The following is a 14,612-nucleotide window of genomic DNA, read 5'->3' on the forward strand; positions in this document are numbered from 1 at the left end:
CTTTCAGGCAGCAAGAAACTGCAAAAGAAACTGCGACTTCCAGTGTTTTCACCTGGAAAGTAAATATTCAAATGGAAGAGCCTGAGCCGCAGAAACAACCAATGTGGCAAAACCTGAGGGATGGCTGCTGCAGCCTCAATTATAGGACTCATGCTCAGGATTAATGAGGGATTGGTGCTAAGCAAATGACAAAGGGGGCCCTGCTTCTGCCAAGCCAGGGACAACCAAGGACAGCCAGCACCTCCTTGGAGGCACTCAGCACCTCGCAGGATCAAGACTTTTTAGATTTGTTAGGCTTTTACCTACCTGTTTCAATTTATTGTAGGAAATCAGTATAGCTTTGCGGAGAGACCCGCCTTTTTACAACATGGAGCCCAACCAGTATGAGAGGTACCAATGCCATCACTTATTGATTCAGGAACCCCAACATGAAAATTCATCATGCTATGCCAGTGAGAATCAATACCAAAAACAGTAGTGCTAAGATTATGTGGGCAAAGACCCCCAAGAAAGTCCTGTGCAAAGCTGTACAGGAGTCAGAAGAATTAAAGGTCTGCCATATGTTTTCAAATATCATGGACTGAATCCAAGTTACATGAGCTGACAGAGAGGAAGGAAAGAGGGGAAGGAAGGCTTCCCCTCTTTTGCATCTGAAACCACTTTTAATGATTAAAGCAAGGGACTAGGGAATCAGAACAACTCAATCCTACTTCTAGTCACTCTGTTCTTTCTAAGTGTCATTTCCCCTCATTTGGAACATGAAGGCAATAGGACATTTAATGGTACATCTAGACTGAGGTTCTGCTGTGCAAAATAAACACATACAAGCATGTTGGAAAAATAAGTTCATTAAGCTTTGAAATTATTCTAGGAAAGGCAAAGTCTGATTAAACAGGCAATTCTGGAAATGGGAGAAAGGGGAAGAAGTCATTTTTGCTCCTCTGTTATTATTCAGATAAGTCCCTTGCAGATATGGTCTACTTCTGGAAGCATCCAAAGGGAAAGGACAGCCTAAAGGTGGTAGGCATCTTTTTCCATGTCTATGTTTTATTTTAACCTTCATCTCATTCAAAATGATCTTGCTCCCCAGATGGATCATTGCAGAGGCCTGTGCAGCCAGGCACTCCTGTTCACGTTGCCAGCTCCCTCCGGCGTGCTTCAGCTGCTGCTGTGAGACCTCAGGCATTTCAACTGTATCCACCACAAGGCCCCTTGACTGGAGCTGCCATGGCTGAAGCTGGAGCAAGGCTGAATTCTTCCCATGATCCTTCATCAGTACTTGTGGCCAGGGGCATTGAAAGTCAATCTCCTTCTGCATGTAGCTCAGTGATCCTGGATGCCAAAGACTCGCCAGCAAAAAGTGAGCCTCCAAAGCCACCTGCATCAGCTCCTCCCTCCATTTTGGTAAAACCAGAGTCCTCCCGGAACAACTCAGAAAAGGTACAGTAAGGCTTACTCGCTGCAGGGAGAACCCCATCCCTTGGATATCTGGCTCAGGACAATCTTGAAAATCCTGCTGGCATTCACATTTGTTTTCAGCCATGTACCACAGGCCAAATCCCTGAAGGACTCTACTCTATGTTCACTGTGGCTTTACTCAGACAGGACTCTGGACCCACAGGACTGCTGCTAGAGTACAGTTCTCCAGATTTGGGCCCCTAAATTTGTTTCTGATAGCATCTGCCCCCCTGTGAATGTGATTCTCTCAGAATCTCCCATGGGGTCTCTGTCTGCAAAAGTCACTGCTCACTTGGTAAATGCCTGCAGAGGCAGCCATTTACCAATACCTTCACTCGGGCAAGAGTCCCATTGAAATCAATGCATGTTTGAGTTAGCTATGTTCTAAGGTTATTAATTATTTGCATCAAAGTTTAAATTAAACTGTTCCTGGCAGAGTTCTTTAACTTCTTCTCTGCCATCCTGCTCGTGTGCAAATTCCCCTCCGCTGAACAATGGCACTTCATAGCTACAAACTTCGTAGCATGTTCAGAGCTACAGCCTCAAGTTTGACACCCACTGGCAGACAGCTCTATCACCTCCCCTTTTTATCCTGCCTGCCACTCCCTTGGTGTCAGTGGTTATTATAATTTGGGAGGGTGCCCCCAATCTCCAGAGTAGCACCTCAGGTGCTTTTCTCTGTCCATCTCATAATAGGGTTGGTAGTCCAGCCCAATCCACTTTCACCTTAAACCTGCCAGCTGCCAACTGCTGGCCTCCCAGGTTTGCTGCACTGGGAAGCTATTCTGAAACCTGATTAGGTCTCATTAGATCCTGGCCCTCTCAGCCTGTAACTCAATCTCAGTTGTTCTGGCAACCGTGCCCCTCAATCCCAAGGTCTTGAGGAGTCCAAGTAATGATTCTTAGGACCCTCTTGTCAGCCATATCTCAGGGCATTAGGCCCATTTTCCCCAACTTAATTGCCTGAAGGCTACATACTCCGGGTAGCTTGCTCCCTGAGCTCTCACCTCTTTACCTACAAGCTCTGTCCTCAGCGTACTCAGCTCAGCCCCAGCCCTCTCTATAGGGGGATTGGCTCAGAGTGAGCCCTCTCCCCAGGCATGTTGTCTGCACTCTACTCTTTGCATTGAATATGCATTATTTGCACTCTATTCTTTGCATTGGATTGCCTAGACTCCATCTGTCCCAGAATCCAAGCACTAGGGAAGCCTGAATGCCCTCTGAAGCAATCCAAGCTTCCCTTGGGCGTATTTACCCAAGGCCGACTCCATCCTAGATAGAGTACACACAGCATCCTTCCAAGGTACCCTAGTGTCCTGCAAACTAATCATCAACAGCTCCACACATACCCTAATAACTACCCCATGCATCACAATTAGCAAACCAAAAATATCAACTTTAATTACACCCTTCTACATACCTTTACCAAAGGAAAACCCACCCCTCTGTTTACCAGCTCCTCAGGGTACCATACTGTCTGTAGTTTTTCCAGTCTGCAACCTCCTTGCACAAAACTGTTCACCCCTTCAGACTACACCACAATGCTGTCCTCAGCCTAGGAGCCACGTTCAGGTGTTACTCATCTGATATCATCAGCAGGTGCCTCAGCTCTGCTGCAGCCATCACCTAATTAATTGCCTGGAGCTCTGAACTCTGCAGCTTTTGTAGCTCCTATTCTTGGCTCCCTCAGCTGCCTACATGGTGATGTTGCAGTTGCTTTAAGTCAGTGGCCTGCAGCTGTTTGCTGCTCTGTGATGCTGCCCTCTTTCCACTTAAGCAACAGGGGTTATGGTCCCCTGTTACAGGCACTGCAGAATAACTGTTTAGGATGCATGAGTCCCTCAAAGCCAAGCCAAATTGAGGCTTCTAGTTAGAATATTAGCTACAAATCAATCTTTCCACAGTCCCAGGTAAGAGAAAGCCAGAAGGATGGAAAATGGATTAAAAAAAACAGGAAGAGAGAGGCTATGCTATCTTGCACACTCCTCCACCACTACAGTTCTTTCTCCAGCACTTTCCATTTTAATTCATGCTCTATATGTATGTAGGACAGTTTGTCTATGTGGGAGACTGGATTACTCTGGGACCTGGCATACTTTGTATTCTTCTGGTGGTTTCTCTCTTGCAGAGCTGGTGTTCACACTTTGCAGTATCTAACCATTTCAGCACTGTGCATGACACCAGGCCTGCAGGGCAGTCCAAGTCACACTCTGCTACATATGTAATCCATCACTCCACCTTGGCACCATAGTGCCAAGGTCTCCACTAGAGTAGATCAAAGTAAGAGGTAGAGGCTCGTGTTGTTTCCCTTAATACATAGTCATTCTTGATTCCGTTCACATTTCAGCAAGTAAAAACAGTGAGATTTCAGAACTACAGCCCACCTCCATCCAAGAGGCACAGCTCGCAGTCATCCCCAAGTCTCCCTCGTGGCAAAATGGAGCAGAGAGCAGCTGCAGAGACAGCCCAACCGGAAGCAAACCTGATGGGCCCCGACACTACAGCTCTCTACTCACACAGGATCAGTTCCAGCCCTGTGCACCAGAGGAGGACGCTGCACCCAAAGACATCATCACTAGATCTTTCTATCCCAGCAGGACAACTGACCTTCCCGACCAAAAAGAACTACAGCAGCTTTTCTGAGAACTGAAAGGTTAATTTCCTTTTATTACACCCCCTTTTCCAGTGGGCTTTTTTTTCTCTGTACTGTGAGAAAAGCCTCTCACAGACCCAACACCAGCTTGCTTGCTGCCCTTTCCCCTTACAGGGACCACAGGTCCAATCAGGTACTTATAATACTTGTGTTCCCTGCAAGATCAAAACTTGTAAGGCACTCCCAACACTGCAGCTCCAAGAGATCCAAGGAGCTCCAAGGATGGGATCACCACCTCTCTCCAGTTTTATGGTATAGTCCCATTTTCAACACCATTTGATTTGCATCCCTCCAACTGTCTGTACAAACTATGGCAATGGATAAGTATCCCCAACACAATGAGTGATACAACAGAAGCCTGCACTGCCACTGTGGGTGAGTGCAAGATCCATCCATAGAGATTGCAACCCCCTCAAAACCAATGCTCCCAGGCAGTGCTGTAGCAGGGTGGGGAAGGGGATGAGCAGGGTGAACGCCCTGGGCGTCAAAGCAAAGGAGCGCCAACAGGTGGTGCCCAGCCGGTGGGGGGTGCAGGATGGAGCCGTGAGTAGTTTGTTTGGGGGGCACAGAGACAGGGGAAGGGCGACCCCCACCACTGCATGCAGTCCCAGACAAACATGGGGGGACATGTGCCCTCCGGATCTGTGTGCAGGGTGAGGGCAGTTTGCCACTCCAGGCTTTGCCCCAGGCACCAAACTTCATTGCTGTGGCACTGCTCTCTGGTGTCAATTCCAGTATTTTGCAGCCAGCCTTACAGAAGTGTACAAGAGGGTAGAGGTATTTGCACACATCAGAAAAAATTAAACCGACTTTGGCTTCCTCTCTCCTACATGGAAGCCCACAGAGACCAAGATACTGGTTCATTAGCTTTCCCACTTCTACAGGATAAAGAAACATAAATCAAAATCAGTCAGTTCCTGGCTGAATTTTCAAGTTCCCCTTCTATGGGTTTTTCCTTCAGTTTCTTGAGTCTGGGAGTGAGCTCGTATTCTAATTTGAGAGGTAGTTATTTAGAAAGATAATTCACCCTAGAACCAAAACTAAACTACAGCTGTTTATGACAGTCACAGAGTCTTTGCAGCTGTGTGCTTTGGATCTTACTCCTGCTAGTTGATTGGTTTCCTGCAATTACTTGACAGTATAGGCACTACCTCCTAGATGCCTGCAGTTCAACTGCAGTGCTTTTCCCCCATTCATATAATTAGTGGGGGGTTTGTAAGTATCCTAAATGGATTTTTTAAGAGCTAGGTCTATATTAAGGTGCATGAAGCATTTATTTAAATAAGAGGAAGGATAGTTGTGTATTTGTTGTGACATAAACTGTTCCTTACTCCTATAACACCCATAAGTATCTCCTACCTTCAGCTGACCTCCCTTTGGCTATGAAGCTTCAGAAAGAATCAACAAAATTGGAAAGTCACATTAGGGTCTTCCAGCTGTGACTGCTGTTTAGCAAAGTGGCACACAATGGGTTGGACTGTTTGTGCTTTGTTTCTAGGGCTGGTGCAAAGACCACCAATTCCCATTCTAGCCAGAGCAAGGGAGCATTAGATCTCATAACAACGGCTGCTGTGCTGCTTCAAAGACTGTTGTAAACTAACGTCCTTGGCTGATTGCACACAAAACCCATTAAATTAACTCAGTACGTCATTTCTGGAGCACTGGGACAGCCTCTGAGAAGGAGGTTTCATTTGAAATTAAGGAAGGGGAATGGATGGGCCCATCTGTTAGTCTACTACATCTTTTTTGTTGTTTTTACATAAAAAAAAAAATTCTGTAACAGCTCAGTGGTCATCTAGGACTTCTGTTTTGATTGGCCTTGGTATGATAATTGTGAACTGTAATCCAACTTCAATTCTTCTCCTTCACATCCACATGTTCCTGGTGCATGGGCTATTAGAAAATCTCCTTTAGCAGTTATAAATAGGAGCTATATGACACAGTTTGATTCCAACTAGCCATGATATGGGGCTCTATCATTTATTTCAATTATCAGAGGGTCAGAATAAGAATGACATATCTGACTGCCCACTTTTTCCGCACCCAACCTTTCTCCCTTACCTGAGCACAACATCCCCAAAGGGTAGCAATGCATCTCTAGAGTCTTGAAGAGCTCAGAAGTGTTGGGGTCCCTGATCTTTTCATGGATTCAGAGGGGCACAATAACTAATCTAGTTTTGGATTAAAACAGATGTGACCCCCACAGATGAAAAATTGGATATAAAACAAGCAATAACAAGGAGAGGGAAAAAATGGTGATTTGCCCAAAATTCTGGACCCTGATGCCAGAAATGCTAAATAAAAATATTGCTTGGAGGAATGTTAGAGTGAGAGAAAACCCGAATGACACAGGAATTTCCCTCACAGTAGTAGATGCTTCAGAAGATGCAGCAAGAAACACCACAGTGATTAGGGATGAGATAATCTGACCCCCATGAGGGTCTGCTCCTTGTGCTTAATACACTGAGATGAGTCTAAGACCTGAAACATGAGGTTCTACTTGCTTTCCAGCATTCAGTTAACATTAGCTGTTCTGGGTTTTTTTCTCAGACCTCCTAAACAGCAGGGCAGTTAGGGGATAGGGAGGGGTTTTCAAATCCGTGCCATAGCAAGGGGGTGGGGCATGAGTGGGGTGACCTCCCCAGGTGCCAAAGAGAAGGGGCGCCAACAGGCACTGCCCAGCCGTGGCAGGAAACAGCACAGAGCAGCTCATTTGGGGTGGTGTGGGGGCGGGGGCAGGGGAAGGGCAGCTCCTGCCACTGCGTGCACCCCCGGGCAAGCATAGGGGGAGCGTGTGCCCCCCAGATCTGTGCACAGGGCAGAGGCAGACTGCTACTGCAGGCTTTGCCCCGGCCACAAAATGTCATCCCTATGGCACTGTTTGGAATACAATTTCAAACAGATAGATAAAGTATGAGGCAGAGATCTCTGTACATCCCTCTCCACCTCAAGTCCTCAGCAGCACAGATAAAAAGCTTACTCCTTCAGTCTGCATTGTGTGCCATCAATTAAGATAGTGCCAAGTAGGTGTAAATGCAAAGTAGCATTATACCCTCAGCTGGCACAGAAGTTAATGATGACACAAAGTGCAAGCTAAAAACCTCAGTCACTTCAATGCTCAATGAACACTTTGGGAAAGAAATAGCTTATTTCATTACTCCTTAAAACAAACAGACTTGTGCACCAAAAGGTCTAGGTTTGCCCAAGTACACACCAGGAGAAATAAAAGCTTAATAGATGCAACAGACATTAAACCTTATAGTAATTTGTAGCTGTAGCTTGGGTTTTTTCCTGTTCATGCCCTGCATCCAAATGATAATTAACAGGGTACTAATGAAAGGATAGCTTGCTTTCTATGACCTACTCAGTAACCTGCTGATGAACTAACCAACAGATTTCAGCAGCTGTCCTCTCATGAGGCTCATTTGAGACAGCTGTGGCAGAGCCAGGCATGAGAATTAACCGTGCAGATGGAGTCACTGGCAAATGCTTCAGGTACAGGAAATGCCCGAGAAGAAGCCAGCCGTCACAATGGAGAGGGGATTGCGGGGGCAGCTTATGCATTTTACAGCTCTGGACAAAGCAACTGCATTTATTCATTTCATCCAAAGCCTAGTGTGATGGACATGATTATCCCATTTGTGGAGTCAAAGAGGTAGTTGTTTTGTACATACAGTTCCCAGGGGCCTGACAGCAGTGATCTAAAGCATGTACCGTAAAAGTCAGCCTGCCCTGTGACCATTCACTTGATATTAAAGCAGCAAAGGCTTCCTCTTTTGGGACTGTAAGGTCTAGCGGTGCTAATGCCATGGCACATGCTATTTGCATTGCTTCTCAAAAGAGACAGAGCTTTTGAATACGTCCAAAGAAAGGTATGTTCCATAAGGGGGAGTTAAACTTCAGCTTCCTGGCGAATAGCATAGCAATCAGAACAGCAATTGCCACTCTTTTCCAATGCAGGAATTGCACTTGGAGCTTTAAAGCTATACAAGGCATTTAAATGGACAGTGAACCATGTCATGAGAGGTCAAGGTGCTAACCCCAGCTGTTGGAACAAGGTGGAATACTGTTTGATGTATGCGATATTTACCCTTTAAATCTTGTTACATCCTGCACTACTGGGTTCAGTGCTTTTTCCTCAGACATGCAAAGCATGTCTCTGAACTCATATAGATGGGACAATGCCACAAAGTGTTGTACAGAATGGCGATGATGGTTCATACCTTTCATAGACTTCCCAGGCTCTTCAGCTAAAAATGCAGCCACCTTCGAGGTTGACAGTTCCAATTTCAGCTTCACTATGAAGCCTGCTGTCCAATTCATCCACAGCCAAGTTTGAGGTGATGGACTGGGAAATGTAAGGCACTTAGATCCTCACTTGTTATTGGCAATTGCCCCTACCATAGAAGTCTATAGGATTTATATCTTCAGAACCTCAAAATAGCAGAGAGAGAGCTTGAGAACAGCAAGTCAGTAGTTTCTGAAACTCAGTCAAGAATCCAGCACAATTTGCATTCAAAGAGGTATTTAAGAAGGAGGCACAGAAAGAAAACAATATCTCAGAATTTACCAATGGCTTCAAAAAAGGAAATATAGTGAAGCATAGTCACCTTGTAAGATTAATCCACAGCTGGAGTAGACTTTCCCTCTGACTCAACAGTCACAACGGGAATGGGAATGATGAAGTGTTAGTTGCAGAACCCAGTTCTGGGGATACAAAGTTAGGTACCTATGTAGATAGAAACCTGTATAATTGAGCTAGAGCTGTTTTTCCTTCTCTCTTGCCTCACCTCTGCCACCCACCAACCTTTATGGCCTGATTTTCAGAGGTGCTGTGAAGAAGAGCAGCAAGAGGCTCAACGCTTCTTGAAATCAAACTACTAAAGCTTAATAAACACCCAAATTTACAGGGCTGCTCCAGCCTTGAGCAGAGGGTTGAACTAAATGACCTCTTGAGGTCCCTTCCAGCTCTGAACTACTATGATTCTGTGAAAGGGCGTACCTCAGAACAAGACAGTAGCAAGATCCAGCTCTCACCAGCATCAATTCAGGATGTTCCCTTTCACAGAAAAAAAATCTTCTGTATATGTGGATGGAAGGTGGTAAGATGCAGGGACTCATCCAAGGTCCTGGGTTGCCCATGAGTCCTCAAGACTGCAAAACCACACAGCTTCTGGTTACAATCAGTGATACTCAGACTGGCTTGCATCTGCAAGTAGCTCTTCAACTTACCACCAGTGGTTCTTCTTGGGAAATGTCATCAAAGGCGCTTCATTTTTTTTTTATTGCATGCATTGGGCATGTCTTTTATTTATTTGAATTTGTTTAAAACAAGTGTTTGCATATGTAAAGAAAAGAGGTTCACCACTCTTAAAAGATTGTCCCCTGTGGGACCGTGCCAATGTCAACTATTGTAGCATAGCTTTTCCTTTTGAGCTGCAGTGTGTTTGCCACAGTTCACAAAGGGATGTAGCTGTTGGGTCCTTTGGTTAACACAGACTGTTCATGTGGCTCCTGTGCCTGAGGCCTGAGTGTAGAGTGGCCATCATAGAGGACAGTCCGGTTGTCCTCTATTAATATGAAACTGGACACCTTTATGTCCTCTATTTTTCTTGAACAGGGAACAGGGAAAAATGGGTAATTTTCTTGAAAAACAGGACATAAGGGCATCTGGTTTTGTATCAATAAAGGACAGCGGACAACCGGACTGTCCTCTATGATGACCACCCTACCTGAGTGTCTCTAGACAGCATAGTCTTGAGCACTCAGCAGTGTATATAATAAGAAACACCACCTATTTACTGTGATCAAGCCACTTGTGGGTTTGGCCCTTGTTGAGAGGGTCCAGAAGAGGGCCACTCGCATGATCTGGGGACAGCAGGGCAGGGCCTACAATGAGAGACTGTGGGACCTGAACCTGTTCAGCCTTCACAAGAGAAGGCTGAGGGGGGACCTCGTGACCGTCTATAAACTCACTAGGGGGGTTTGGGAGAGACCTTGTTTCCCCTAGTGCCCCCTGGCATAACAAGGAATAACAGCCATAACTTGTTGGAGATGAGGTTTAGATTAGACATCTGTAAGAACTACTTCACAATCAGGGCGGCTAGGATCTGGAACCAACTTCCAAGGGAAGTGGTGCTGGCTCCTATACTGGGGGTCTTTAAGAAGGGGCTTGATGCCTACCTGGCTGGAGTCATCCGAGCCCAGTTTTTCTCCTGCCCAGGCAGGGGGTCGGACTTGAAGATCTACAAAGTCCCTTCCGACCCGACTTCTATGATTCTTGTTCCTGATAAAGTGTAGCGCCACTGGCAGGATGGGGCGACCAGAAAGCAACAAACTTTGCTTACATATGCACATGCCTCAAGTCCTGAGCAGTGATGGGGAAGAAAGTGCTGACAGTGAAATTGGTGCGTTGGTAAAATAGCATGTAGCTATTTTGGGATGGGAGCTATCTAAATCAGTTTTCTTGCGCAGGCTGTTTCAGTGTTTTGATGCCATGGTGATAGGTGGCCTAAATATACCCAAGATAAAGAGAGAGATGGATGCAAAGAACTCAAAGTAGGGTGAATTTTAAAGTGACAGATTTAAAGACCAGATCCATTCCTACTGGCCAACCCCTTTCAGCTGCAAAAACCCACCCTCCTGTTTAACACTAGTCTCTAGTACAACTTGTTAAAAGTGAAAATGTTTGGAAAAAAAATAAAGTCCAGTTAGGATTTGACAGTTGCATCTGCTGAATACCATAACTACAGACCAACACAGGGAGAAAGGTGCCAGAGCCAAGTTCTTCCTTCCTGCTCCAAAAGCACCAGCTAGAGGTAAAACCCTGCTTAAGGGCTCAACTGTGGCTTTGTCCTGAGTCCTGTATAAGTGGCAACACCTATACAGTGCCTACATTGCCTCAGGAGCTGGGCTTCTCTTAACATAAAATTGCCCAACCTTGCTCTAATGCAGAAAACTCCCGTTATGATGGAATAACTCCCTGTGTAAACACTGAATTTCAGAGTAAAAGTGAACGGCGTGTCCCCAGAAGGAATTATTCCAGCATAGCTGCCCTTTGCATTCACCTTGTTCAGATGTAGGTGAACATTTACAATGTACGTCTACACTGCACAGCAGTGCTGTGCAGAGATATCCAAACTCACTCTCCACTGACAAGCTTGGGTATAAGGCAGACACCTTGTTAGCCTAATGTTGTCATGCCCCACTTCTCAAATATGTTAGGCTTTTGTGTTGCTCATAAGGCTGGGAAATGATAGATGGAGCTCCCTCTTTTTTGTTTTCACTTATTTTTGTGCTTCCTTATCCATCCAAACTAAAATTTGCTGGATATGGCAATCTCTTTCTGTTGTTTCTGGCTGTTTGTGTAACTCCTCTGGCAGCTAAAGGGGCTCACTGATGAGCAGCCGAAGATATTTTCTCCTCCCCGGGGGTTGAACAAACTGCCAAATCATTCCCAGTTCTTGCCAGTCTAGACAGCCAGGCCAACCCTCTGGCCCTGCTTGCTGTACTGCTGACTCCATGGCCTTCTGTTTTAGTCACAAGATACCAGATAAGTACACAGTACAAAGAAAATCACATTAGCAAAGCCCAAGTATAATTTCAGATATGCTGCAGTGCAATGTGTCTGTATAATGAAAATATATTGTTCTCTGCCTAGCGAGCTGAATGCAAAAGAGCAAGTTGGTCACACAGAGCCTTTGAGAAGCCACAGAGTGCCTTGTTTGTCTGCAGACCATAGAAAGGGAGCCCTGGAAAAATGAATAAAGTAGTCGTTGGGGACAGAAGGACTGTTAATGAACCTCTTCCAAGTTCTTGATTGGGGCTTCTTCTCTATCAGCTCATTTTTTATGATTAGTTAATGAATTGGAACTCAGATCAGATCATTCATCAGCTCGGTTTTAATTGCCTGCCTAGCTGTGCAAAGACCTGGAAGTCCTTCAATAAGTAACCTAACCCCTTGAGCTTGAACTGCACTCATGTTTCCTGATGAGGAAAAAAGAAAGAGAGCAGAGAAGGAACAGAACACTTTAACCAATTCCTTCTACAAGTCTCACTTGCAAGATGTGTGTGTGGCCCTAGCCAGAAGCAATTACTCTCTGACTTACCATAGAGACAACAGATCAGCCTCACAATATGCTAGGAGAATTTACCAGTCCAGGCCAACCTGTCCCAGATCCCAATATCCTGCCTGTTGCCATGAGGATAATAGTGTTAAAAGGAATATCTTGCTTGTCCCACGTAGTTTTATCAAACTGCTTCAGGTGGAACCCGTGCTTTATGCTCGTTCCACTCTAGTGTGAGTTGTGTTATCTGATGACCTGGATGGCCTGGGATTATACACAGCCTATGTTGGGAGGATACCTGGTTGCTTGGAAAGCAGATTCTAACTCCAACCTTGTTAGGAATCAAAAGCAAAAATTGAAAAGTGCTAATAAGGTTTAGACAGGGATGATAGCCTCTGTCAGCCCTTATCTATAACCAGTTGTATTGCTGCTTCCATTGACTTCAGCAGGAGCAGGGCACAGCCCATCCTTCCATTTCATTCACTTTTCCATAATTACATTGTTGATGTCATCCAAGTTCTGCCAGACCCAGTAATTCAAAAATAAGTCAGGCCCCAAAATAATCACAAATGACTTAAAAAATGAAATTAGAAAAAAGGAGAATGGGGTGGCGTGGGGGTGGGATTGGATTCTTTTCATCTGTCATTTAAAAAAAATCTTTGGGATCTGTGTTTTCAAATTTTTCTCTACCAAAAAAAACAAAAAACAAAAAACAAAACTCTCTATTGCGAGCTAGAAATTCCCTTTTTTTGAATAAAAGCTAAGCTTCTCACATAATTCCAGAAACTAGGATTTTGAAAAAAATGCCAGATCTCTCAAACTCATGATAAACTAGCAAAAGTTGACAATAATAGGTACAATCACAAACCAGAGAAAACGGGGGTGTCTTAACACTGGCAATGAGGCTGGCATCTACAATGGATAGTTAGCTGTGTTAGTTGGAAGTAAGGCAGGAGGCAGGGCAGGGGGAGAACGTACTAAAGAGACTGTGCTGTCTTGTAATGAGAATTGGGATGTGAGTAATTTTCTTGGGAGGTAGGACTATACTCAAATACCAGCAGACACAAGGAAACAGTTACCAGGTATCCAGCATGGCCCAGACAAAGCCAGGAAGAATTTGTATGTCTGCAGCGTAATAAAGGACTGAAAGATGATTGTTCCTCATTGCTTAGCTTGTTTTATCTACATTGGTGCTATTAAAGAGTCTGGGACATACTAGTCCATTTTTGCATCATAGTCAAGTGATAAGTAATGCACCTTTCCTCTCCTGCTTGTAATATTTCACTCTGAATTGGCAAGGCTATTTTCTAAAATTAACATTAGGCAAATCCATTAGTCTTTAGTGCATTTAGACTTCTTACCCATTCTGTAGTCTTAGTCACCGGGTATTTTAAATGGGTCACTTTGTTCCAAGTGTTTTATGTTCTTCTCTGATCCTGTTTAATATTTCATAACCCCCCCCCAAAAAGCTAAACACACTAAAAATTCTAGCCTAAATCCACAAAAGACAGCAAATTAAGTTAAAAATTGAAAAAAAAATGGGGGGGGGGAGGAGGAAGGGGGAGGTGGCATTCAACAAACAGTGCTGTCTAACTAAATCTTTGCCCCTCTTTTTATTAGTTACATGCTAAGTCTCATATCAGCTTTTTCATTTGACCTAGGCTATGGCACTTTGCAGTTTAAGCTTTCTTTTGTTCACTTTAGATTTAGCTTTTTAAATTAAAAAAAAACAAAGAAAGAGAGCTCACATACTCATATTTGTCTAAAACTCTTCAGATCTGAGGAGAGAAGCCAGGAGCACCACAGATCCATTGTACAAATTCTTTGGCAGATGCTCGTGGGTGAACGTGTCCCTGCTGTATTTTAATGACAGGTTCTTGGTTCTTCTGTGGCCCCTTTACATATCCACGATACTTGAAAGGTATTGCAGAGTAGTGGGATCCCTGCCAATGAGAAAATAATACCCTGACAAGATTTCTCTGGCACAAAAAGGGCCCACAGAACAGCTACTCACCATTCTTCCTCGGGCCCCCATTATGGGAGTGAGAGGGGATGTGGCCACTACATGGCAACAATCATCAGCTGTTCTCAGTGCTGGGGCCACAGTTTGTTACTGAATCCATGGACCTTTACTGAATTGTGCAAAGCACAGCAGGGTCCAGGATACTGGAAGCACAAAAGTAATTTAAAAGCTTGCTCCTCCGCTTTCCTATGCCTATTGCTGGGAAGAATAAGGCAGGATTTGGCCCACAGATTTCACATACATGCACATACACACACACACACATCACCATAAAATGGAACTAAGTCCCTATGTACATTTATAATGTTTTTAAAATATGAATCATTTACAAAAGAAAGTCACTGACGTTTATTCTGTAAATAAATACTTTGTGTAATAAAGTTTATGGAAGACTTTCCTCTCTCCCTCCTTC

General features: G+C 44.6%; 1 protein-coding gene across 1 annotated transcript in view; it reads left to right on the forward strand.

The window, feature by feature from the left end:
• The window catches only part of SH3RF2 (SH3 domain containing ring finger 2), an 83,366-nt gene extending 78,754 nt beyond the window's left edge, over positions 1 to 4,612 (forward strand). Inside the window, exons 8-9 of the mRNA XM_019506368.1 lie at positions 1,091 to 1,440; positions 3,806 to 4,612. Coding sequence (XP_019361913.1) covers positions 1,091 to 1,440; positions 3,806 to 4,108 — 653 coding nt within the window. The 3' untranslated portion in view covers positions 4,109 to 4,612. The remainder of the gene's footprint in view (positions 1 to 1,090; positions 1,441 to 3,805) is intronic.
• The last annotated feature ends 10,000 nt before the right edge of the window (positions 4,613 to 14,612 follow it).

Source organism: Gavialis gangeticus, unplaced genomic scaffold, assembly GCF_001723915.1.
Source record: "Gavialis gangeticus isolate Ggan-Ray unplaced genomic scaffold, GavGan_comp1, whole genome shotgun sequence".
Taxonomy (NCBI): Eukaryota; Metazoa; Chordata; order Crocodylia; family Gavialidae; genus Gavialis; species Gavialis gangeticus.